At 44.3% G+C, this 25,197-nt stretch overlaps 1 protein-coding gene across 2 annotated transcripts in view; it reads left to right on the top strand.

The window, feature by feature from the left end:
• Kif26b (kinesin family member 26B) overlaps window positions 1–25,197 on the top strand; it is a 426,094-nt gene that overhangs the window by 285,860 nt on the left and 115,037 nt on the right. For both annotated transcript variants that reach the window (XM_036202104.1, XM_036202105.1), the window contains one exon: window positions 24,519–24,702. In XM_036202104.1, the coding sequence (XP_036057997.1) occupies window positions 24,519–24,702 (184 nt within the window). The remainder of the gene's footprint in view (window positions 1–24,518; window positions 24,703–25,197) is intronic.

Below are 25,197 nucleotides of genomic sequence, written 5' to 3'. Positions count from 1 at the left end.
AGAGGTCTTCCATCTTTCTGTATGGGCTAGACTTGGATTCAGGTACCTCAGTTACCAAGTAGCAAATCAGTTTGATGTCACAGGAAAAAAAAAGGATGGCTATCTAGAAGACCAGGAAGTAAAAGTTAAAAGTATGATTTGCTTTTGCTTTGGTGTCTAAAGCAAGGTTGATTCTGTAGAGGAAGAGCCGTTTAAGCTTTCTAGATTAATAAACAGTATTTTACTGGAGACTTTTACCATCATGAATCACTTAGGTGTGGATGCCTTTCACTGAAGATGGTTTTGGTTTTACAGATGGTTCTAACTTTCCCGATAAAGTCTTCCTAGTAGCACTAACTGTTCCTGGCAGCTTGAAGCTGCTTAGATCTGGAAGAGGGTTCTACAGTGCTGTCATGGGTTCTCTGCCCTTCTGGACCTCAACCCCTGGCAGGGCTATTGCCCCTTCCGCTGCCTGCCCTCCCTGACTAGCTCCCACTCCCATTCTTCTCTCCAAGTCTTGGAACATCATGAAAGCCCCTCTCTAGATACCCTGTGAACACACCCAGCCCAGCCCTGGACAGAGGGAGTACTGTAGCAACACTCGGCTCTGCCAACTGGAGATTGAATGAGCTCAGTGGATTCCTGAATACTAAGCCAGTTCTATGAGCAGCAGAATGAGATCAGACCTGACCCAAAGTGGTGCTAACTTTATTAATCGGCACTTAACATTATCAAGAGTCTCTAAGTCCCTGAGAGGAATCAGCCTAAAGCCAAACAGAATCCCCAAACTGCTCCGTGATTCTTGCTGGCCAGATATACCTAGGACCACACCTTCTAAAATATGTCCTTTGTTATCAAGGGGGAATCTAAGACAGAAAACACATGTTGGCAGCGTCACGTGAGAGCCTCCGCACACGAAGTGGTTGTATCACAAGGGGAAAAGGCTTTGAACTCTGGAGCGGTTTTGTTTGGGTTTCTGGTTTGCATGAACTCTGGCAGACTCATGCATCTGGAAGAGGGTTGAGGGGAGAGGAGGAAGTGGAGCAAGGCAGGCAGGGAAAGGGAGCATCATTAAACATTAAGTAATCAGAGTCAGACTTGAAAGAATTCCTACCTACGCTCCTGTCACAGTGCTGGTTTTTGGTACCTCATTAAGGCAGGTATCAATTGCAACCTTTCTGATGAGTGGAGAGGGATTATTTCCTAACACTTTTGGATTTGGGGCAAAAGAGGGCAGTTTCTCCAGAAATAGAAAAGACCGTGAGGAGTGACCTTCCACGTGCCTGCTATTTTTAACAGAGCACGTATCCCTGTCTGCCTCTCCTCCCCTGACCCATGCCTCTCTTGGTGCCTCCAAAGTGTTCCTGACAAAAAGGCCTTAAGTCCCCCCTGGACCCTCTCTGTCCTAATAAGGGAGAAAGATAAGTGGCCAAGGACAGGGTGGAGAGTGGCTTTAGTGGTGAATGAGGAAAAAGAAAAAGGACAGATATGCTGATACCTGCAAACTGTCTTTGAGAGGCAGCCGGTTGGTGTCAGGAAAACTGCTGAGCAATTAAAAAAAAAAAAAAAAAAAAAAGCAGAATCAAGGTGGGAGAGAAAGAAAGATCTGGGTGTTCCTGAGGGGCTTCATTCAGGTAAAGTCCTGTGAAGAGCCGAGGTCTACGCTGGTCATGCCTAGTGGTTAGAAGTCTCATACTTGCCAGATGGAAAATGGCACAAAGCTCGCTCTAGGGTCCAAAGTCTTGCAGGGAAAGCTTTGCTCAGGATGATCTGCCTGCTCTCTCGTTTTGCTGTGTGAGTACATTTGTCTGTCCAGCCATCCTCTCTGGCAATGCTTCCATTCTGTGAGAAGAGTTCTCACAAAGCGTGGCCAGAGAGTTTCCTCTCTGAAGACCAGGGTCACCATAGGGACCCCCTTGGTTCTCTCTTACTATACTTATCATGTGGGCTATAAGTCCCCTCCCTTGTCCCAACTGGTCCTTCTCGTTTTTTATAACCTCCAGTACTTCTCCTCACGAGCGAGATCTGTTTCACTTTTACCCCACCTGCACTGCAGAGAACCCCAGGTTCCTGGTGGGTCTGCCCGCAGAGCCAATCCAGGCAGACAATACACCCTTTCTCAACCTTATCTTCCAACCGAGACCCTCAGAGAGATGTCAGGCAAGAAACATATCTTTGACAGATTTGGATAATAATCACATTGAATAGCAACATACCATATTCCTTAAAATCGCTAATAGTAGATTTGAAGTGTGGTCACCTTCAAAAGATATTCGAGGTAATCCATATGTCAATCAGCTCAATTTAGACATTCCTCACTGTGTACACATTTTAAATTATGTGGAACACAACAAATATATGTATATGTATACATATATATATATATATGTATATATACATATATATATATATATATATATATATATGTATATATATATAATTAAACTTGTAAGTAGAATTAATTTCAGGCTGGAGAGATGGTTAAGAGCACTAGCTCTTCTTCTAGAGGTCATGAGTTCAATTCCCAGCACCCACATGGTGGCTCATAACTGTCTATAATGGGATTTGATGCCCTCTTCTGGCATGCAGACAGAGCCCTCAAAATAAATCTTAGGAAGGAGAAGGAGATGGAGGATGAGAAGAAGAGGGGGAGGGAAAATTTGACTTGTGGAAAATGGCTGTAAAATTTTCCCTGATCACAGGAAAAGGTTACATTTTTTTTTCCTGGATAGTTTCTTCCTCAGAGGCATGCCCAACCTTTTGACATCACAACACAACATTGTCATCTATAAGGATCACACTCAAGAAATGTGCAATAAAGTTAAAAAAATAAATCGCAAAAACATAATGTTTTAAGCAGGTTCCTGATTTGTGCCAGGCTGCATTCACAGCTATCCTCAGCCACATGCAGCCCAAGGTCGCAGGTCGGACATTCCCACACAGCAGAAGAGCTGCTGTGAGGTAACAGCTGAACAGTATAACCGATACTTATTACCTCCACTTCAGCTGCTAATCTGTAAATTGCCTAGCATCTCTAAGCTCCTAATTTTCACATCAGTGAAACGAAACGTTTATCGCATGTGCTAGCTTTCCAATACTGTAACAAATACCCAAGATGATCAAGTTATAAAGAGACAAGGTTCACTTTGGCTCCCAGGTCTAGCAGCTATTGGTCTCATTACTTTGGGCTTTGGGCAAAGGTGACATCATGGCGAGGAATGTGTGGTAGAGGAAGCACCTTCACCTCATGGTCTGAAAGTGAAGAAGAAAAAGATCAGAGTCCCATGCTCCCTTCAAGGTTGCGTCCTCATTGATCCAAAACCTAATAGAGTCTCTCAAAGGTTCTACCACTCTGGATTGTAGCATGCTGATGAGTGAGCTTTGGACATGTGGCTCTTTGAGGAACATTTCAGATCCAAGTCTCATTAAGATTTGGAAGAGTTAAATGAGAGAAGGGGTAGGGCTTAGCTCTACGCGGCATAGTGTCTGTCGGTGTCCCTGACGTGATGGTCCCATCTGTCTTTCAATAAAGGTCCAAGATCTTAAGTGACCGGAGACCTGAGGAAGTCAATGTGGGGATGAGAAGTGTCCTATGGCAGTGGTTAAGCCGGGGCATTTAGTCCCAGCTCTATTAGTAATCACTGGTGTGCTGACTTAAACAAGCAAACAAAAACCTGTGGCCCCTGAGTGTGCTAACTACTGACGTTCTGAAGTGCTTTTTCCTAAGGGATTCCTCTGTTGCCCCCCCCCCAAGCCCCCGACCCTGGCTACTACTGCCCCTCTGCACAGCATTTTCTCATTCTTCTGGCCAATTCTTTTCTACTTTTCTCCTGTGAGCCTCCTTTAACCCCTAAGCCTGTCCAGGACAGTCCGTCTACAGTGCTTGACATATAGGTGTCTCCATCTCACACATCGCTACACAGACGTCGTCATCATCCACCGCTCTCAGTAGACTAGGATCTCTGGGAATGGCACTTTTCCTTGAACTTTGCATTCTGCATCTAGCCTAGGACTGACTCTGTTTGCTGTCTGGCTATGTAAGGAAAGAAGAAATGGCTGAAGAGGCCTTGCTTTTCCTCAATGGTAGGTCCTGAGGGAACAGAAAATGAAGCAATGTGTACACAAACCTCAAATGAGTAGTAAATGGAGGAGAGTTGCCTTCAGGCATGAATTAGTGTGAAGATAATGTCCTTTTAGCGCCAGTGTTTTACTTACCATATTCAATATTAAGATTCGTCCATGTTTACAGCTCCAATGTTTTGCTTATTATATTCAATACTAAGATTAACCCATGCTATTGAGCAAACCAGCATTCTTTTTGTTACTGCCCTACCTACAGTATGTCCAGGTCTGTGACATGGATGGAGATTAGACTCTGAGGGCCCGAAGTTCTGATGTTTGTGTCTCCAGAAGCATTATAACTTTCATTCCAGAGTGGAAGCTAAGACTTGAAGGCCAGTGCCCAAGTATAGGAGAACCATTCCAGATTCCAGAGGATGGAGAAACGAAATTGGTTCCTATATAAAAAGAGGGAGAGGGGATAAAGAAATGGCTCAGTGGTTAAGAGCACTGGCTGCTGTCCCAGAGGATCAGAATCCGATTCCCAGCACCCACACAGAGGCTCATGAACGTCTCTGACTCCTGTGCCAAGGAATCCCATGCCCTTTTCTGACTTCTGCAAGTACCAAGCATGCACATAGTACACAGGCATGTGTGTAGGTAAAACACCCAAACATACACCTAGAATTAAATTAAAACAAAAATCAAAATTGAGAGAGAGAGAGAGAGAACGAAAAAGGGCCCAAGGTATCAAAAAGTATCCCTTGCCTACTTCACAGAAAGACGACTCATCATGGAGTGTAGCCAACAGAGAAACAAAGATTTTGGGGTCTGACAAACACGGGTCTGGATTTCAGCCTTGATGAGTCTTGGCTGAAGTTTTCGGTCTCGTTCACTTCTGCTGGTGTTTATTTCTGTGCGGGACTGTCCACAACTAAAGAGAGTGACACCTAATTGCCCACCCTCTTTGAGCCCAGCCTTGGGGGCCTAAGCAGGAGCCACCCATTTTTCTGTAGAATGGCCTGTGTTTTTTCTGTAATACTGTATGAGCTCAGATTTTTGATGAAATGGACCCCTTCCTCACTGTAAAAATATATTTTCCTGCAGGAAATTTTCTTTCAAGACAAAACAAAATCAAAACCATGTTTGACAGGAATGGATGGTTCCTGTGGCCTGTCCTGACATAGAGCCACAAAATGGTCCAGGGGTGCCACAGAGCCATGAGCTGTGTACCTGCATGTGCTCTGTTCATGGGCCTCTCAGTAGGGATGCAGATGTTCCTATCTGTCTATAGGCAGGTCCACAACAGCTGCTTTTGCCAGTAGGGCCAGTGTTCCGTGGATCAAGTTCAGACCAGCAGGCTAGAGAGGCTCGTGTTCCACCTTCTTTTGACCCTGGCTATCTCCACAAACGAGCCACCTGCCATATCTGGGTGCCAGCATGGAGGTGTGGAGTGAGGCCACAAGCCTGCAAGGCCTCTCTCTCTGCCTAGCTTATTGGTGCTCCAAAGGGACATGGAGGAATCCCACAAAGCCACAAATCCAAGATGTCAGTTCATAAATATGTAAGGTCTCTACTTAGGTAATAAGCTCCATTGCCCAGCCTCTCATTTGCACATTCTCTTCAGCTGAACACAGAAGTTCCCTGCCAGATAGTCCCCGGATACTGAGAAAGAGAGCTGGAGGGTGGGGGCTGGGAAGGAGCCAGGCTGACAGCTCAGGCTACTCTCCATGCTGCGGCCTTTACCCTACCTGATGTTTTGTGTGGGCTCTTTCTCTCAAAGTACTGGATTAGTGTGTGCCAAAAATGAACTGTGTGGCATTTGGAAAAGGGTTGGGGATGAGTCTGAACCGAGAGGCAGGAGAAAAATGTGGCCAGTGTTTAGCTTCTGGCAGCAGCAACTGAATCTATAGACATTTCCATTTTGGTTGTATCGTGATTAAAGCTCTCAGGATCTTAATACGAATCCAGTCAATCATCTGATATTAAAATCTAGGCCTATGGGTCAGATGCAGGCTGGGAAGCAGACGTGGAGTGAAAGGATGCTAACTGGGCACCTAACGCATTATAGACGTTTTGTAAGGGTCCTGTGATTAAAAAGTGAATCTAGGGAAAGACTGACTAAGACACCACCTGATTCTGTCACAGCAGTAAACAAAGTATTTCTTACCACGGAGGTATATTTTTAGCAGAACACTCTCAGGGCCCATGGAAGAAGAGAATGAAATCTCTTTGGGTAGAAAGTCGGGAAGGATGAGGCAGAAGGTGTGGCTGGGAATTTAGAGTAGAATTATCGTGAGTTTCTGTTTACCCACACTAGCATGGAAGTGGATGGTACTGCACAACTCTATGCATATCTCATGGTGATTAGAACTAAATATTTCTCAGAGTCTCAAGCTAGGCAGTGATTAGTGACCGACCAAATTAAACAGAATGTCATAATAATGACAAATAGCAATTGCACCGCAGCAGCTGTCTGCCACTGGAGCAAAAGCTCCTGTGAAACCCAACTTAAAGGAAGAGCGGTTAATTTTGGCTTACACTTTGAGTTTCAATCCTTGTCACTCCGGACCTGTGCCAAGGCACAACATCATCACAGGGAGTCCGACGCAGAAGAAAGACACCCACTTCATGGTGGCTATGAAACAAAGAGAGGGAGAGAAAGGGGCCAGGGCCCCGGATACCCCCTTCAGAGTACACCCCCAACAATCCCAATTCCTTCATCTAAAGGTTACATCCCCTTACCCAGGCCTTTCACACATGGCCTTTGGGAAACATAGAAGATCCTAATGATCACATATAAAAGTAAAACTCGAAATCACATTGCATCCCTACAGCTGATTGGAGGCAGTAGATTGTGCGTCCATAAAGAGGGAGGGATAAGAACTGACTCAGTCCTTGGTTATAACCTTAGTTTTATGACTGAGAGAGGACAGTCATTTTCAATTACAAAAAAATCGATTACACTAACATATCTGAGTATACTACTATATCTGAGGATAGAATAGCCATTTCTAAGAATCCTTTCTTGGGAAAAAGGCTGTGGGGGAGAAAGTGGTATATGAGAGAGTCCAGGAACATGAGCTCAGCCGACCTGTTACCACTTGAAAAAGCCTGAAGTTGTATCCCGGAGACGTAGGACAAGTCCAGGATTTCACAGGAGTCTGTGGGTTGTCCTGTCTTCTCACGGGTATTGTAAGCACTCTCTCTGCCTGCATTCTGTTAACTGGTTAAGTTATTAATCTGCACTTGAAAAACCCATAGTAAGGGGGAAAGATCCTGATGAGCCTCCTGAAGCACCTGAAGTAGGTGATAATGCCTGGGATACTTTATAGTGAGCGGAGCATCATGGCGACTGCAGAGGAGTGGTATCTTAACCTTGGGAGAACCCTTAGAGTGCATGTGTTTGGCTGAGTTTTCAACTATGAAAAGCAGAATTCTGGGGGAAGGGGTTTGTAGCAAAAGACCACACTGCTATACATTCTTGAATCCCTTCATATGTTCTCTGTCTCTGTCTCTTTCTGTGTGTGTGTGTGTGTGTGTGTGTGTGTGTGTGTGTGTGTGTGTGTGTGTAGGTTCAGGTGTGTGGCCATGCATGTGGAAATCAGAGCATCAGAGGACAACCTCAGCTGTCCATTCCTCAGGTGCCTCCCACCTTTTGTTTACAAAAGGGTTTCTCTGGCCTGGAATTTCCTAAATAAACTAGACCAGCTGGCCACTAAGTGGCCAGGGATCCACCTGTCCCTGTACCCCATCTCACCATTGCTGAGGTGAGTAGTGTGTGCAACCACACTCAGCTTTTTATGTGGGTTCTGGGATTGGAACTCGCAGTACTCAGGCCTGTATGGCAAGCACTTTATCAACTGACCTCTCTCCAGGCATCCGTTCTGTCATTCAAAAGTGGTCAGGAAGCCCTTGCCGCCCACAGGATGAATACTTGAATAAAGATCTCGCTTTACTTTCCAGGAACTTAAAGGATGTATGCATAAATAGTGTTTGCAAAGAATAAGAACAGGGAACTTAAAAAAAAGAGCAGGGAGTGGCCTGACAACACAATGCAAGAACTTTCAGCCCTCAAACTACAGAAAGCTATCTCCAAGTAAAATTGGCATCTCTGCTTCATACTAGAGTGCTGGCTGTATTAACTTAGAATGTTAATGCTTGTTTTGTTTTAGAAGTTTTTCAGCGCTCAGTGGGGGGAAAAAACGGTAGAAATTGATATTTGACTTACTCCTCATCTTCGGATGAATAGGATTGGAATTGAATTGTTGAATTGTTGTCATTACTTGATAGTCTAATAAGAACACATTCAAATGCAAGAATATCATGGGCTTAATTTCTTTACGAATACAATTTTGAGAAATAGGCATGGTGATGCATGCCTGTAATCCTAGCATAGTGGTGCATGCCTGTAATCCCAGCAGGATAGTGCATGCCTATAATCACAACATAGCAATGCAGGTCTATAATGCCAGCATAGTGATACATGCCTGTAATCCCAGACTAGTGATGCATGCTTATAATCTCAGCATAGTGAGGCACGCCTGTAATCCCAAACTCAGGAGACAGAAGCTAGAGAATAAAGTACATTAGGTGAGGCTGAACTTAGTAAAACTCTGTCTCAACAACATGTGCAGAAAGGAAATACAATTTTGAGGAGGAAAGTCTATATTTTCATAAAATAAAGTACACATCGGTCAGTTCCATGCAAATATGAGTGATTTCTCAGGGCAGTACTCTGCTTTGAGGACTATCCCAGCAAGAAGCCAAGGAAACATGGACTTGGATGTCCCCCTGGAGAAAGAGAACCAGCCCTCTACTGCCAGCCTGGCAGCAAGGGATTTCCTTTCTAAAGGTCAGAAATGGAAAAAACAATCATCTAATCAAATTGACTTTTAGAATTAACTTTACAGAACGCAAATCCACAGCCTCTGAGTCTCAGAGAGCCCGGCAGTGTATTTGTGTCAATAGACAACTTAAAAAGAAAATCTCACTCCCAAAGGCCTGGCAAAACACATGTTGGACACAGATTAATAATGATGCAGAAAATTAATTATATTGAACATAATTGTTACATTCGTTCTTCGAATGTGATAGCCTAGAAAATATTGTATTACAAGACAGTTTATGTATCATCATTACCTAGAAGCTAGCAAACATTAAAAACAAATGAAAAACCCACTCATTTACTTATTATTTAAATGTTTGTTTAATATTTACTAGGTACCAGGTACCATTCTTTAAAAAAATATTTTCACTAATCCTTTGAGAATTTCATACAATGTATTCATCATATTTACCCCCAAATCCTTCCAGTTACACGCTCACCTCTTTACTCACCAGTTTTGTGTTCTTTTTGATTTTTGATAAGCCATCAACTCAAATTTGAGTTGTCCACATACACTTTTATATACACACTCCACTGTGGTTGACCCACCAGGAACCACACAAAGAATATGGACTCCTCTTCCCCAGAAGCCATCATTTGCCAGAGTTCCTCAGTTATGGGTGGGGGCTCATGAGCCCCTTTCCCTCCTGTTCTGACTGGCTTGAACTTGTTCAGCAACCACAGCTGCTGTGAGTCCGCCAGTCCAGCTGTCCTGTCGTGTTCCGAAGACAGGTCTCTAGTTCCACCCGAATTAGTCTCTGGCTCTTAGAATCTTTCCTCTCTTTCCTTTTTAATTCCTGAGCCTGGGCGTCGGGGCAGGGTGGAATTCTATACATGCCCAGTTTGTGGCTGAGCTCTCTAGTCTGACCATTATTCTCTGCGCTTCAGTGAGTTGTGAGTTTCCCTGGTAACCACCATCCCCTCACAAACTTCTCTGAGGAGGTCTGAGAGATGTACTATTCTACCGGTAGAGAGAAATGAATTTAGAAGGATGGCAGCTTAGAGGCTGTGTCCATTTAGTGAAATAACTGTAGCAGGCCCATACTTGTGGGTACCACAAAGTCCTTACCTTGGCAGAAGTTCATTATACCAGACTGCACAGAGCATCAGCACTGGCTATCTGCTTCTTCCTTTAGAATACCATCCAATGAACATGTGGATAGAGAGATAGAAAAAGAAAGATCCTGGACAATCTGAGAAGTCTCAGTTTTAAAGGGCCCCATTAAAAACAAGGAAACAGAATCACATCTCCCTGCCCAATACAAAGAATCATCTTCCTTACATATAATGATGTTCCTGTTAATGTAACCTGACAGGCTTGTTTTGAATCACGTACAAGTGCATCCCAAAGCAGCCCTGCAGGGCCTTTGCACTGGAGCCATCCTTGGATAAAAATCACTCCACCTAGATCAGTGTTTCCAAACTCTATCATGGATGAGGAGCATGTGAGGACTCTAAGGTTGATCCTGTCAAGAACAATTACAGCCAGATCCATATCTTCTGTAATGTCAATGACTCAGCCAACTCTCTTTATCCTCCCAACTGCCCATGCCTTCATTCATGCAATCATCCATATATGCATCCATTCATTCATTCACGTGGTATGCATTGTGGGCTAGGCAAGTTGGGGAGCATGACTATAGAAATGAGAGCTGGCTTGTGACCTTGGGGAGTGTCCAGTCCTTGTGAGGATGATACAAGGAGCTGCAACCAGTTGTAGGAAGTGGAATGTGCCTCCATCTTTTGTCCTCTTTCTCAGAGTGACTATAATATGAGAGGCACGGCAGTCAGAGTTAACCAGCCTCCATGACCAGTCTGGACAACTTATCCCCAGTGTGTTGTGGAAAGTGCTATCAGCCACACTCAACATTGAGTGGTGGGGTTCGGCCACATTCAACCTCAGCGTGGGACAGCTGTGTCAGTTTTCTTAATACAATGCTTTGGTTTTTGTTTGCATTGATTTTGCATAATTCTTTCTAAGTGGCCCCAAGACACAGCTAAATTAGGTTGAAATTAACAGTAAGTTTTCTTTTCCCTGGCCATTCTGGTCTGAGGATACACTGTCAGAGAAGAAGCTCGATGGAGTAAGTGATCTCCTCCAGTACAAGGCAAGGGACACATCATTCATTTCATGATCTGGTTTTCAGAGTGAAACAATGGTGTGAGTAGAAATCTTCTGGACATCTGATTTAAGCTGTAGATGGCCATATTTACCAGTTCAAGTGAAAAAGTCCCCTTTTTCTGACCATCCTAGCCATCAGTGTAACCAAAACTCAAATTCAAGATGACCAGGAACCCAGGTTGGCATGAATCAATGTCCTGGTCCATCTGATTGTTGGTAAACAAAGAGCTGACTCAGAGACAAAGGGATTGTGTTGGCTAATTTTATGTCAGGATGACACAGGCTAGAGTCATCTGAGAGGAGGGAACACCCCAATTAAGAAAAGACCTCCATAAGATTGGGCCATAATCAAGCCTGTTGAGCAGTGATTCTCAACCTGTGGGTCACAACTCCTTTGGCAAACCTCTAGCTCTAAAGATATTTACATTATAATTCATAACTGTAGCAAAATTACAGTTCTGAGGTAGCAATGAAAATAATTTTATGGTTGCAGATCACAACAACATGAGGAACTGGATTAGGGTTGCAGCATTAAGAAGGTTGAGAACCACTGCTGTAGACCATTTTCTTAATTAGTGATGGATGAGGGAGAGCCCAGCCCACTGTGAGTGGGGTCATCCTTGGGCTGGTGGTTCTGGGTTCTGGAAGAAAACAGGCTGAGCAAGCCATAGGGAGCAAGCCAGTATGCAGCACCCTTCCATGACCTCTGCATAGGATCTTGCCTCGGGGATCCTGCCCCGGGGATCCTGCCCTGCTTGAGTTCCTGTCTTGACTTCCTTGAGTAATGGACTATGATGTGGAAGTGTAAGCCAAATAAACCCTTTCCTCCCCAACTTGCTTTGGTCATGGTATTCATCACAGCAATAGAAACCCTGATTAGGACAGGGATTAAAGCCAGGGCCCTTTTCTGATGCTCTCATTACATCTCATGTATTTAGACGCTTCCATGGAAGAATCTCCTAAAACACAGTTAGGATACAGCCTTCATATTAACATTTTATTGTAACAACAGCAATATGTTTGCAAAAATTGACAAGTGTTTGCTGGGTGTTTGTAAGTGCCAGGACCTGTCTAGAGATTACACACATTTGTCAACATCTGCCATCTTTACATCAGAACAGGCATGTGCTACATGTTCTGTTTTTGACAGTCTGTTCCTAGATGCTCCATCAGGACATCCGTTTAATTTTCCTCACAATAATATCAGGCTTGGTGATTTATTCTTAGCCAAGCACTCAGTGTCAGAAAATTATAGGAATAATTAACGTGGTGGTAAAGTTGAAATACTACTTTAAAATCTATATGGCTACTTAAAATAGCATAATTAGAGCTGGAGGATGGTCTAGTCAGTAAAGTGCCTGCCATGCAGGCATGGGGAACTGAAATCAACCCCCAGAACCCACATACAAAGCCACACAGGTATGTGACATGCTCTTGTAACCCCAGCATTTGGGGGTGGACAGAGACAGATGGTCCCCTGAAATCCTCTAGTCTAGTCAGATCACCCTGTTTCAAGAGACAAAGATGGACAGAAGTCTAGGGGATATGCCCAATGTTGACCTGGGGACTTCACAGGCATTTGCATGCATACCTGCACACACACAAGCATATGTACACCACACAATAAAATAAAATAAAATAAAATAGTGTAATTATGACCTAAATTCTTCAGAATACAAGGAAACTATTCAACTTGGCAATCTAATAACTAAGAATGTCCACAGAAAAATAATTAACTCTGCATTTTTTACATTTCACCTGCCCACACATAATATGTCTACTAAGATAAAAAGACCAGTTAAGTATGCAGTTTGATGTAACCTGGGTCACTTTATGGAGCTCACTAGGGAATTTCCAATACATCTGCCTTGTATTTTGATTGATTTCGCTATGTCTCACTATGTGTTTCCCAGTGGCTTCCTTTCTTTACAGCTTCATTTGATTGTTTGATTGTCCTTTTCTAAAATACCAAGTCACTCTTTTATATGACAAAGAAGTAATATGAAAGAACATGAAAACTTAGTTGGGACCCATGAAATAGGTCCATGAGAGGACTCCACTGCTTTGTCTCATTGTTAAACACTTTATTTCTTGTCCTGACCTCCCCTCATTGCCCTTCTCCCACAAGCATGTGTCCAGGCCTGTGCTGGAGCGTGACCCCAACAACACAAGATGCAGGGGTGGAGGCTGAGAGGAGAGGAGGGAAGAGGCTGTGTTTAGTGCTCACTCTACCTTCCCAATTATGGAGATGTGCGCCCAGACCTCACTTTCTCAGGCTACTTTCTCGCCTAACTGCCAGCCCCCACTGAAATGATTCCATCAGCAAGTATGTGTGATGAAAAGCAAATTACAGGCCTGGGTAGCAGCTTTGATATGGACTTGCAGAAAGCATTTCCCCGTAGTCTGTCTGATTGGGCCATGATCACTGCAGACTCTTCTTTCCAGCTTGATTTGACTGGTTTCTAGTTGTCTAACCTTTGCTACCTGCTCTGTGGAGACCGTGCTGGCCCTAAAATCCTAAAACCAGACGGAGCTGCTTCCTCTGCTCCAGAGCACTGAACATGCCCGACACATGCATGTTGTTGCACTATACATCGGCCGGAGTTCTTAGCCGTCTGTGTGAACTCTGTCCCAACTTGCTTTGCAGCGGCTGGATTGAGAGAGGGAGGCAGTGTGGTCACTCTCCCTGCTGTGAGCAGAGCACACAAGAGAACACTTTAAAGACAGAAAGATTCGTCACAGCCCATGGTTTCAGAAGGATGAGTCTGGTCACCTGGCTTTGTGTTTCTGGGACTGGAGTGAGGCAGAACTTCACAGAAGTGTGAGTGTGTGTGTGTGTGTGTGTGTGTGTGTGTGTGTGTGTAGGTATCCCCAAGGACTAACCACCACACACCTACTTCCTCCAGCTATCCCCCACCTCCAGTGTCTCCAGAGCCTACCAAGACATCACCAGCAGCTAAAGCCCAAGCCCCTAACACAGGAGCCTTGGCTGGGGGGAGTATTTTAGAACCCAGCCATAACAAGGGCGATGTAAATTGCCACCTCTAGGCTCCAGTGGGGCTGCTGAAGTGCCAAGCATCCTAACACCTGCCGGGAATCTAGGGCAGTCCAGCCTTGCAGCGGAGACCAGGCCGAGAGCCTGACCCACTTCTCATTCTGTTCCATGCAGTTGCCATGTGGAGACCCTGTTCAGACTGTTTGCACTTGAAATACTTCAGTTTAAGGATTTCTTCAGATTTCAACTGTAGTAAATAATTTTGAAAATAAAAATATCACAGGGAAGAAAATTGCCTCCTTTAGCAAATGAAACTTATATTCAAATTTAATTAAGCAAGAAACCCTCAAACCAGATAGCATGTCACCTAGCATTGACAATTAATTAGTTGTGCTCTGAAAAAAAAAATCCCACAGGTATTGAGCAAAGAGTTACAGATTAGGCTTTGTTTTCTCTGCCAACGCTACCTGTTTCTAGTTCTCACGCCCTGACAGCAGTCTACAGCTTCAGGCAACACATTATATCTAAAGGGTGTGACTCCATGTCAGCTTTAAATTTCACATAATCAAAAGACAGAAGAATGAGCACAACACACTACTACTTTTATAATGAAGACTTTAGGAGTGAGCAACATGACCTCTTTCCAAGGAAGGAATGGCTGCCCTTGGCTTGTAGGTGGGTGGCTTGTGTCTGGTAGATCATGGACATCTTCCTCTTAACTTTGCATTAGCATACGGCTAAGTGATTTAGCCCAGTGTAATGAAAAGAACATTACACTCATTAGAACCTTGAAATCAGGTTAACTGGAATATGCTTATTCCTTGCAGGAATTTTAACTTCTGTTGGGCAGTCCTCATGCTGTGCTAGATACACATGCATCTTTGATACACAATCATTTCTCAGCAGAAAAGTCAGGCACTGCATTCTCCATGGAGTAATTGTAATTCACGTACAACAGTCTTTCTCTGTCTGTAATTTATAAACAATCTAAATGACAGTATTATAGAGACATGGTGTCTTATCCAGTCTTCTATTGCTGTGAAGAGACACCATGACCATGACAGCTCTTATAGAAGAAAGCATTTAGTTGGGGCTTGCTTACAGTTTCAGAGGTTTAGTCCATTATCCTTATGGTGGGGAGCATGGCGGTGTGCAGACAGACATGGTAGCTGAGAGTTCTGTATCTGCACCTGCAGCAGCAAGAGACATTGGGCCAGGCTTGAGCTTTTGAAACCCCCAGGCCCACCACCCCCAGTGACATGCTTCCTCCAACAAGGCCACACCCACTTGAAGAAAGTTGTACCTCCTAATCCCTCCTGAGTAGCCCCACTCTCTAATAACCAAGCATTCAAATATATGAGCCCATGGGGGGCATTCCTATTCAAACCACTACACATGGTTTCATTAATTCCATTTAATATGGCCAGCCAATTTTCTATGACTCCTTGTTTATTAACCAAAACCATTTCCAGGCGGCATTGGGTGGGATCTGTAACTTGCATTTACAGTTCCTTAGGTCTGGTGTTTATGGTTCTCATTTGTGTGTTGAGCCAGGTTTACAGAGGTGTGACATAGGAGTAGGTAAGAGGACCCCTCTGGTTTTCTTGGTACCAAGCATGTTTGGGTCTGGGCAGACAGGAACAGAAAGGTCTACAGATGTGCAGGTGGGGACTTCTGAGCAGAGAGGGTTTATATTCATTTCATTGCTTGTTGCCATGACATCATATTCTGACAGCAGGTACTGAAGTATTAGTCCCAGGCATGACAACCGCTACTTCTGGGACCAGCAGTTAAATCAGGTAACTGCTAGCTCTTCTTCTTCTTTTTTATAACTCAAACATTTGAATACAATTACCTTCTCTGAGAGACTCATGCCATCAAGTCCAGATGGATGTGTGTCCTAAGGACAATGCTTTAGAAAACCCATAAACCTCCCGTGATTTCAGCACTATATAAAACTCCAAGCTCCTTAACCTTGAGACTTCTGTGTATTGCTGTAACTCCAAAGGTTGGATTGACTAAAGAACAGTGTGGGGACTGGAGAGATGGCCCAGTGGTTAAGAACACTTACTGCTCTTCCTGAGAACTGGAGTTCGGGTCCCAGCACCAGTGTTGGATGGGTCACGATTAGCTGTAACTCCAGTTCCAGGTGTCCAACACCCTCTTCTCCACTCTGGAGGCATTCACACACACACACACACACACACACACACACACACACACACACACACACATTATAAACTCTAGAGAACTCCAATGTGGCTCTACACCATCCCTTCAGCCAGTGCAAAGCTATCAGGCAGATCTGGGGCTGCAGAAGGTGAACACGTGGTGTCGATTGTCATGAGTCTACAGTGCAGTGAGCGAGACAGACTCTAAAACAGAAGACCACACTGCAAAGGAGCCTCTAGTCCAGAGTTGAACCATGATCGCTCTTTTTAAGACGCCTTGCTTTACAATGTCACTTAAACAAGGCTGTATAAGGCTGAAGAGGTGAGTGGGGTTGATTTGTCAGAGAAGAACAAATGTACAGTCATTCTCACCACAGGCTGATATGGAACATTCACTTACAAAGCCCCATTCATTTTCAAGGCATAACACACTCCATGTAATGTTTTAGGGTGATGTTATTGGAGGGTAATGGTCAGCCATGTTATGCCTCCTAGCAGTAAATGTTTTATCTGAAGTCATATCATGAATTATCTTCCTTCACTAACAAAATGGTTTATTTGCATAAAGTCAGAACAATTCCAAGACCCATATTTTTTTTTCAGTCTCTGGAGACATAGGAATGCCCTTCCTGACAGGCAGTTAGGGAAACAGGAAGTCGATGGGGTATGGGGCAGGGTGGGGGTGGGTGGGTGCTTTTGTTCCTGATGGTGGAAATTCCAAAATGACTATGGTATATTTCACAGCAGAGCCAGAATGCTTTGAAATGGGTGTTATTTCAAGATGAGGCATCGCTGGTGTTTGTTACACCTGGATGGGTATCTTAACTGTTCCCAGAGGGTCTGCCTCCAACCACAAGCTCTTGCCACCTCTTCTCACTATTTATAATCTGTTTTATTATCTTCTCTCCCTGAGTCATTGACCCCATGGATTTCCTGGGAACTCTGGTGATCTGTCATGTCATTGCTCATTATCAGAGAGTCTTAATCCTCAGAGCATTGAAATATTTCTATAACGACACATGAGCCCCAATGGCATCGGCCATTTTCACATTAAATCGTAGCTTGGGTTGTCCTTCACACACTGGTGGAGGAGATTTGACTGCCACGGTCTCACTCCTAGGTCAGGACCCTGTCTGGGCAGCAGGTGTGGCTGTGTGAGGGCCTTGTCATATTTCAGTTGACCCCCCCCACCCCTGCATTGTCTGAATTGGGCTGAGTAGACCTTAAACGACCTCTTAATTTGTATAAACACTTTCTTCACCTTTCTGAGCATCCCATCCTTGAACGCCCCTCAGATAAGATGAGATATTCTCATCAGGGCATGCTTAGCAACGTGTCCTGGGCAGAATCATTAAAAGGGTAAAAGTCCTCAAAAATAACTATGTGAAGGGAGAGAGTGAGGGGGCTTATGGGAGGGGGGGAAGGACCTTCTAAAACACACTTTGTTTGAAAAATGTCATAATGGTATCTAGTATCTTGTATGCCTCACTGAAAAATAAAAATTAATAAATTAAATAGCAAAGAAAAATTTCTAAAAAAAATGACTGTATTGCCTGACTTTTCTGACCAATCTTTAAGGAAAGTTCTACTCTTTATGAAGCTAGTAATTCTTCAAAAACAGTAGTCTATATTGTAGTAATCATTGGGCATCAAGGATGGTAGACTCCAATTTAACTATCTTGAGATACACTGAAGATTTCCATTTAATTGCTCCACACATCTGAAAGTCCAGCATTGCCATCCAATAAATAGCCTGTTGTACAAATGTAATAAATGAAAAAAAAATCCTCCTTAAGTTTCCACTTTGATTGACAACTGAGGCCTAAAATAGGTCTCCCTATTTAAATAAGTTAAATCTGCCCTGTGAGTATTGATACCAATTTTCAGCTTTTAACTCTGGAGTGGACCTGGCCATTGAGAATAGGAGACCATCCCATGAAGGTGACTTCAGTTCTAAGCTGATTCCTAACCCAGGTAGGAGGTAGGGGAGTGAAGGGTAGTGAGGGAGGATGGAGAGCCCAGAGGGAAGAACCATGCCCAGTCTGCACCTCCTCCATCCTCTGCTCGCAGCGACGGTGCTTAGCATGGCACTTAGCATGGTGCCACTTTCTAGATACAGGTTCAGTAAATATTAATTTCATCCTGCTAGGGAGATGATCTTTTTCCTTGAAATAAACACTGGGAAGTTCATGAAGTTAATGGATAGTTAAAGAAGTACGCTGGGGTGAATACCTTCAGGAAATGTGTCATGCTGTCATTCATAGGAACAAGACAGGTAAATATGGCCTTTTAGGTTAATTTGCTATTTGAATTAAAAAAAAAAAAAACTCACCTATTTTCCCCGATATAGGAGGAAAGAACTCGTGGGGCAAGGATTTTGCAAAATGTTCTTCTTGCTACAATGTCAACCTTTTCAATTCTTTTGTGACTACCTCTCCTTTTATGTCCCACATAATGCCATTATACGTGAGTGATTTCTAAACTTTAACCTTCTTCTATCTGGGTGTCATTGAAGCGCTGTGTAAAAAGAGCTGAAGCAGCTGGTCTCCCCAGAATTGGAATATATAAGACAGATCAGAGAGCTGGTTACAATGATGTCAGAATTCAAGTGTCATTGTGGAATCCGTGGCTATCAGGAACATCCTATTCATTTCAAAGTTCTGAGATGTCCCGAATATGAGCTAGGTACACATTTTACAAAAGAAACAACTTAAAACAATTCCTCTAATCACATCCAGTTTTCCTTAGTGGAAGCCAAGGAAGCTTTCCTAAGTGGACTAGCAATTCCAGGAGTCTTTACATTCTTTGCAAGACAGGAAAGCACAGCCTCCTCACTGCATGTGTTCCTCTCTGGTATTCCTTTCAAGTGGTTTCTACCCACCACTTAGACACTTTCAGTGACAAAATCATCAAGCTTATTTGTCAAGAATGGGCTCTCTCACTTTCAGAAAAGTTCCCTTCTAATTATAAAGCCAATAGACTTTCATGTTTCACCTAGTGTTTTGCTCTGGTAGCTTTTATTATATAAATCTAATCCTTATTTAAAGGTGATGTGGTTCAATGCCAGGTTCCTCCATCTAATCAGCCTTGGCTCCAAGTACTTATTATATATCTCACTGAAGTGCCATTCATTGGTACACTAAACTCTTTATAACACTATTTATTTTCCTAAAAGAGCCTATAAAAGCAGATAGTATTTTCTGAATCTTACTGTGGAAAAATCAAGTCTTGGTAACAAAGTGATGATGATGATGATAATAAAAATGATAATGATGTGCCAGACACTATGTGAACACATTGTCGGAATTTAAGCAATTTGCCTACAATTACCTACTTGGTATCTGTATTAGTCACTTTCCTCGTTGCCATGACAAAATACCCTGAACAAAGTAATTTACGGAGGATATGACACGTCCATCATGGCAGGGGATATGAAAGGGATGGATGTCCATCATGGTGGGGGAGTCATGCTGCCAGGCGTGTGAGACAGCCGGTCACATCGCATCTGCAATCAGGAAGCAGATGAATGTGAGCGATCAGCACACTGTTCCTTTGTCCAGCTCAGGACCCCAGCCCATGGGCTAATGCCACCCATGGTTAAGATGGGTTTTCCCACCTTAACTACCTAAGCTAGATAATTTCCCTCAGGAATCTTAGAGATTTGGCTCCTAGGTGATTCTAGATCTCCAGTTCTGGTCAAGGTGACAGGAATATTAACCAGCACAGAAGCTGAAGAAGGTTTTTGTTCAAACTCAGGTTAGGTACCAAAGGGCCCCTGGAGCTGATTTCATTTCATGTTAAGTGAGGGTAATGTCTTTATAATCTCTTCCTCTACGATTCAAAAAGTAGCCAGTGAACATATTTAGCATCCTTGCTTGATAGGCACTTTCTTCTGTTTGTCATTTATTTGTCTTTAGTGTCTTTTAGAGGTGGTCCTTCTGTTTCTACTGTGCCCACTTCTCTGTTTGCAGGAAACTAAATAAACTTGTTTTCATTATAGCTAATTAATTAATTTTAGAGGACTCTTTTTTCTCTTTCTTCAGTTTTCTTTTCTCCAGGATAGCCTCATTTTTTCACTCATTTAGTCATCCAACAAACATTTTTGTGTTTCTTACCCTTACCCTGTTGGGGTTTTTATTCTTTAAGGTGAACAGATACTAAACAAGATAGCTAAGTAAACCATGTGCTACATTAGAAGGTCAGAGTCTTGCCTGGGAATGATCAAAGTAACAGGAATTGGGACTTTTGTGGGGGGAGATTGTGGTGTTTTGGGGGGCATCTATTTCTACTCACCTCCATAGATGGGAGAATAACTAGTCAAAGAAACAATTCCACCTGAATCCATCTTGAGGAGCTAGTGAGTTTATTAGGGTTACTCATGGGAGCATGATGAGGGGTCACTCACGGGAGGATGGTGAGAGGTCACTCACAGGAGTATAGTGAAGGGTCACTCACAGGAGCATGGTGAGGGGTCACTCACAGGAGCATGGTGAGGGGTCACTCATAGGAGCAGATGAGGGGTCACTCATAGGAGCAGATGAGGGGTCACTCACAAGAGCATGGTGAGGGGTCACTCACAGGAGCATGGTGAGGGGTCACTCACAGGAGCATGGTGAGGGGTCACTCACAGGAGCATGAGGGGTCACTCACAGGAGCATGAGGGTCGCTCACAGGAGCATGGTGAGGGGTCACTCACAGGAGCATGAGGGTCGCTCACAGGGAACATGGTGAGGGGTCACTGTCAAGAGAATGGTGAAGAGTCACTCACATGAGCATAGTGAGACATTACTCCCAGGAGCACTGGCAAGGTGTCACTACAGGATCATGGCTGGCTTGGGGAGCTATATCACTGCAAAACCCACCCCAGCATGGGTGACAATTCTGAAAGCTGCCTCCCTGGGATCTCCCATACGATTTGCAGATAACATTATGAAGTGTTCCCTCCCAGCAGCTGTGTACTGCCTAGATAACCCAGGGGTGGGTCTCATGACCTGAGTCTTATGAGTTCCCTGAGCTTTGTGAGTCTGTCTCTTCCTAAAAGTAGAAGGTTTCCATCCTGATGAAAGAGCCATGCAGCAGAGAGTGAGCAATCCCTTTCCTGTGGCTGTTACTAGGCGTCACCCCTAACCTAGTGGGTCAAAGTGATAATGATCATTTATTAGCTTTCATGGTTTCTAGGGGTTGGAAATTCAGACAAGATCTGTCTGCTCCTTGATATCTGAGACCCTGGCAGAAAATGTGACAGAATCATCTAAAAGATACTTTACTCATGAATCTGTCCTCTGGAGTCTACACATGTGACCTGGGCTTCCATGTAGCCTTTACAAAAACCACATCACCTTTGGTAACTCAACTTGAAAGTCATACAACACCTCTTCCATGACATTCTGCAGACCAAAGTAACTTCAGATTTCCTCTCAGAATGCAGGAGGAAGAAAGAGTTGGTGCCAGGTTGTAAGAACATATTGAGAGAACCATCGTTACAAACTACTGATTTCTATCATGGGCAGGGTAAACGTGTGGATAAAGTGACATTTCAACCAAGATTTAAAGGAGGCAAAGAAGTGAGCCACATGCTTGTCTCCCTGGGGCAGGGCTAGGGATGGGAGGTGGGAGTGTGCTGAGAGTGTTTAGAAACTAGTATGGGTGACCAAATTTGAATGTTTATTGACTAACAATCAAAGGGAGGAGTGTGTGGTGGGCAAGATCGCAAACATGAGAATCTGAGGTGGTGAGAGGGTCTTGGCTCTAGTTTAAGTTATAGGGGATAAAATTTGCGGTGGATAGTTGTGTTGTGTGAGACAAGGTCTGGGTGCCTGAAGAGCGGGGCTGTTTTATTTTGAAACAGGGAGGAGGAGTGCCTAAGAGCTGCACAGAAGGTTATAAGCCCTTTAGTCGTAGGGATGGCAAGTTAGTGATGTTTGCTGAATACTCAAGTGGGAGTGCTGAAGAGGCATTCGGATAAATAAATAGGGAGCTTGGGCTAAGCTGGACAGAGCACTCGAGGAGTCATAGGCTGAGGATGTGATCTCCAAAGCCAACAGCAATGATTGTACAGAAATAGGGACTGAGCCCTGCAACCCTATGAGAAGGACACCGGAAGAGAATGTGCAGCACGGATCTTAGAAGATCTTATTAATAAAACAACAAACAAACCCAGGAGCCAGGTATTGGGGGTGATCATCGAAAGATCAGAGAAACAGAACAAGCCATGTTCAACTTCACCTTGCCAGTTCTCAGCTGATCTTGTTTCCTTAGACTGAAGGCTTCTGAGTCCTCATCTGAATGGATCTCAACTAAACTGCTGCTCAAAAGCCTAAAAGCTTAAAAAGACCTCTAGTTCCTAGTCCTCACACCTTATATACCTTTCTGCTTCCTGCCATCACTTCCTGAGATTAAAGACGGGTATCACCATGCCTGGCTGTTTCCAGTGTGGCCTTGAACTCACAGAGATCCAGATTGATCTCTGCCTCCCAAGTGATAGGATTAAAGGTGTGTGTGCCACCATTTTCTGGCCTCTAGGTCTATCTAGTGGCTGTTCTGTTCTCTGACCCCAGATAAGTTTATTAGGGTGCACAATATATTGGGGAACATAATATCACCACAAGAATGGGGTGTTTTGGAAGCTTGGGGGTCAAGGAGGAAGGATGCATGCATTCTTCGCTCTGACAGGTCCAGGTAGGGGCTAAGAGCACTACAGCCATCATGTAGTTATTGGTAACTATCTGAGCAGCTTCAGAGGGTTGGGGACAGGAGCCTAACAAATGAGCTTGCAGAGAATGCAAGGAGGGGGCTTGGATGAGGAGTTGGCAGGTGGTGCTTGCTGGGAATTTGGCTCAAATGAGTGAGGACAACACCACAGCTAGCTGCAGAAGTGTCATGAGCTTTAGTTTTCTAAAAGAGACAGAGAGCAGAGTTCCTGGGTGCTGTATGGGTGGATGTAGTAGAGAGCAGAGTTCCTGGGTGCTGTATGGGTGGATGTAGTAGAGAGCAGAGTTCCTGGGTGCTGTATGGGTGGATCTAATAGAGAGCAGAGTGGGGCCAGTGGGAGGGACACCTGTGTCTCATCCTTGTGTGGCCTTTAGTTGCTAGGAAGCCTGCTTCTCTAACTCGTGGGGCACATGAGATGGGTATGCATGGCAGAGGCACAACCTCTTCTAAGCTGTTCCTTGGCACCAGCCCTGCCCTAGGTGATGGTGGCCAGCGGGTGGCCACAGGCATAGCCAGTCTTTTCTCCATTCTGAAAAGAATCCTTGATATAAGGGAATAAGTACCACCTTTCAGTGCCCCCCCATACACACACACACACACACACACACACACACACTCGAAGAATTAAAGGCCAGTCAGGGCTATATAGTAAGACTGTCTCCTTCTCCTGCCCCCATCAAAACTATATATATATATATATATATATATATATATATATATGGATATGGTGCAACACACCAAGAAGTAATTTAGAAATGAGTCTAGTAGGATATGTGCAATGCCTTTGTCTCACACCATGTTTGCCTTGTTTATATCTTTTCTATATCCTAAGTGTTACAGTGCACTTGAATGATGGAAGACATGGTGTGAACAGCCAGTGATGTTAACCACACCCTCCCACTTGTCCCCATCTGTACCCTTCTGTGCCACTTTGTTACCTTGACCCCTCCTTCCTTGGACTTGCCCATAAATAGCATTCTGTACCCAAAGACTGCCCCACACAAGAGTCCGTTGTCCAGCCAAGGAGATGGTAGTCTCGTGCCCTGCACCTCACTGTAGTGGATACTTCTGGCTCTCCATTTCTCACACCAACGTGCTTTCTGTCTCTCCAGTATGCTGGGGGTCAGAGTTTGCTTCCACAGTCAGAGCATGCCCTGAATGGTCACTACCAGGTTCTTTGTCAGACTGTCTTGGGTTTTACAAGGTGTAAACGTTTTAAAATGAGCTTATATGGTTTTTCACAGTTGGACTTATGCTAGAAAAATTGAGGGGGCTGGGTTGATTAATGGAATAGGTGCCATGTATCCTCCAAAGATGGCCGGTTTCATTCATGCTCAGATTGAGTGTGGTGGAGAACAAACAAGTCTTTGTAACTTGTGATCTTAGAACCATGTGATCTTATAGCTCCTTTCTCCTGTCTCGATGATTACACAGCTTATTAATTAAGTTCCCCGTGCTGCAGCAAAGGGCTTCAGGGCACCAAGAATGGAGACAGAAGGAGTACTTAAAGGGGATCTTTAAAAGAAAGGGGAGAAGTAGCCAGCCCAACGCTTCTGACTGTAGCATCATCTCTTCCGTATTGTCCCTGTGCAGAGCTGCCCAGAAGTTAAATCTGTCCTCCAAGAAGAAGAAACACCGGCCTTCGACTCCGTCTGCTGCAGAGGCTCCCCTCTTTGCTACCAGCTTCAGCGGGATCCTGCAGACCTCGCCTCCCCCAGCCCCACCCTGTCTCCTAAGGGCCGTCAACAAGGTGAAGGACACTCCGGGCCTGGGCAAGGTAGGTGCCAGCTGCTGCCTCTGCCATCGGTTCTGTGGGGGAGGGGGGCTTGGGGCAGGCTGGGAAAGAAGAGAGCAACTGAGAGCTCTCGTTTGCTAAAATGAGGAGGTAGCAGGGATGAAAAGAGACACATGAAGTTGGTTTGGAGGCAGCAGTGTTCGTGCTTTCTGCAAGTTTATTCACCCAGGGTCAACCCCTGACTGAAAGCAATCATAGAAAAGTCTAGAAATAAACAACGAAGAAGCTCAGAATCACTTTTACTGCTGCACCTTGTTATAATTAGATCTTCCTGGTGTTCTCCTCTTACTGTGTCTGATGTTTTAACGGAAGTTCATGTGGGGCAGTGACACAGACCTGTGAGGTCTGTCCATTCCTGCCGTTCATAGACTGTCTCGGCAACTAGAGACACCATCAAGTCTTCTCTGGCCACACAAATTGCATCGTACCTTAAGTTGGGGGTCTGGTTTGATTGGGGTGGGGAGGGAAAAAGCTTTG

The sequence above is a fragment of the Onychomys torridus genome, chromosome 11 (genome assembly GCF_903995425.1).
Source record: "Onychomys torridus chromosome 11, mOncTor1.1, whole genome shotgun sequence".
Classification (NCBI taxonomy): Eukaryota; Metazoa; Chordata; class Mammalia; order Rodentia; family Cricetidae; genus Onychomys; species Onychomys torridus.
This window is presented reverse-complemented; position numbering and strand designations above follow the sequence as displayed.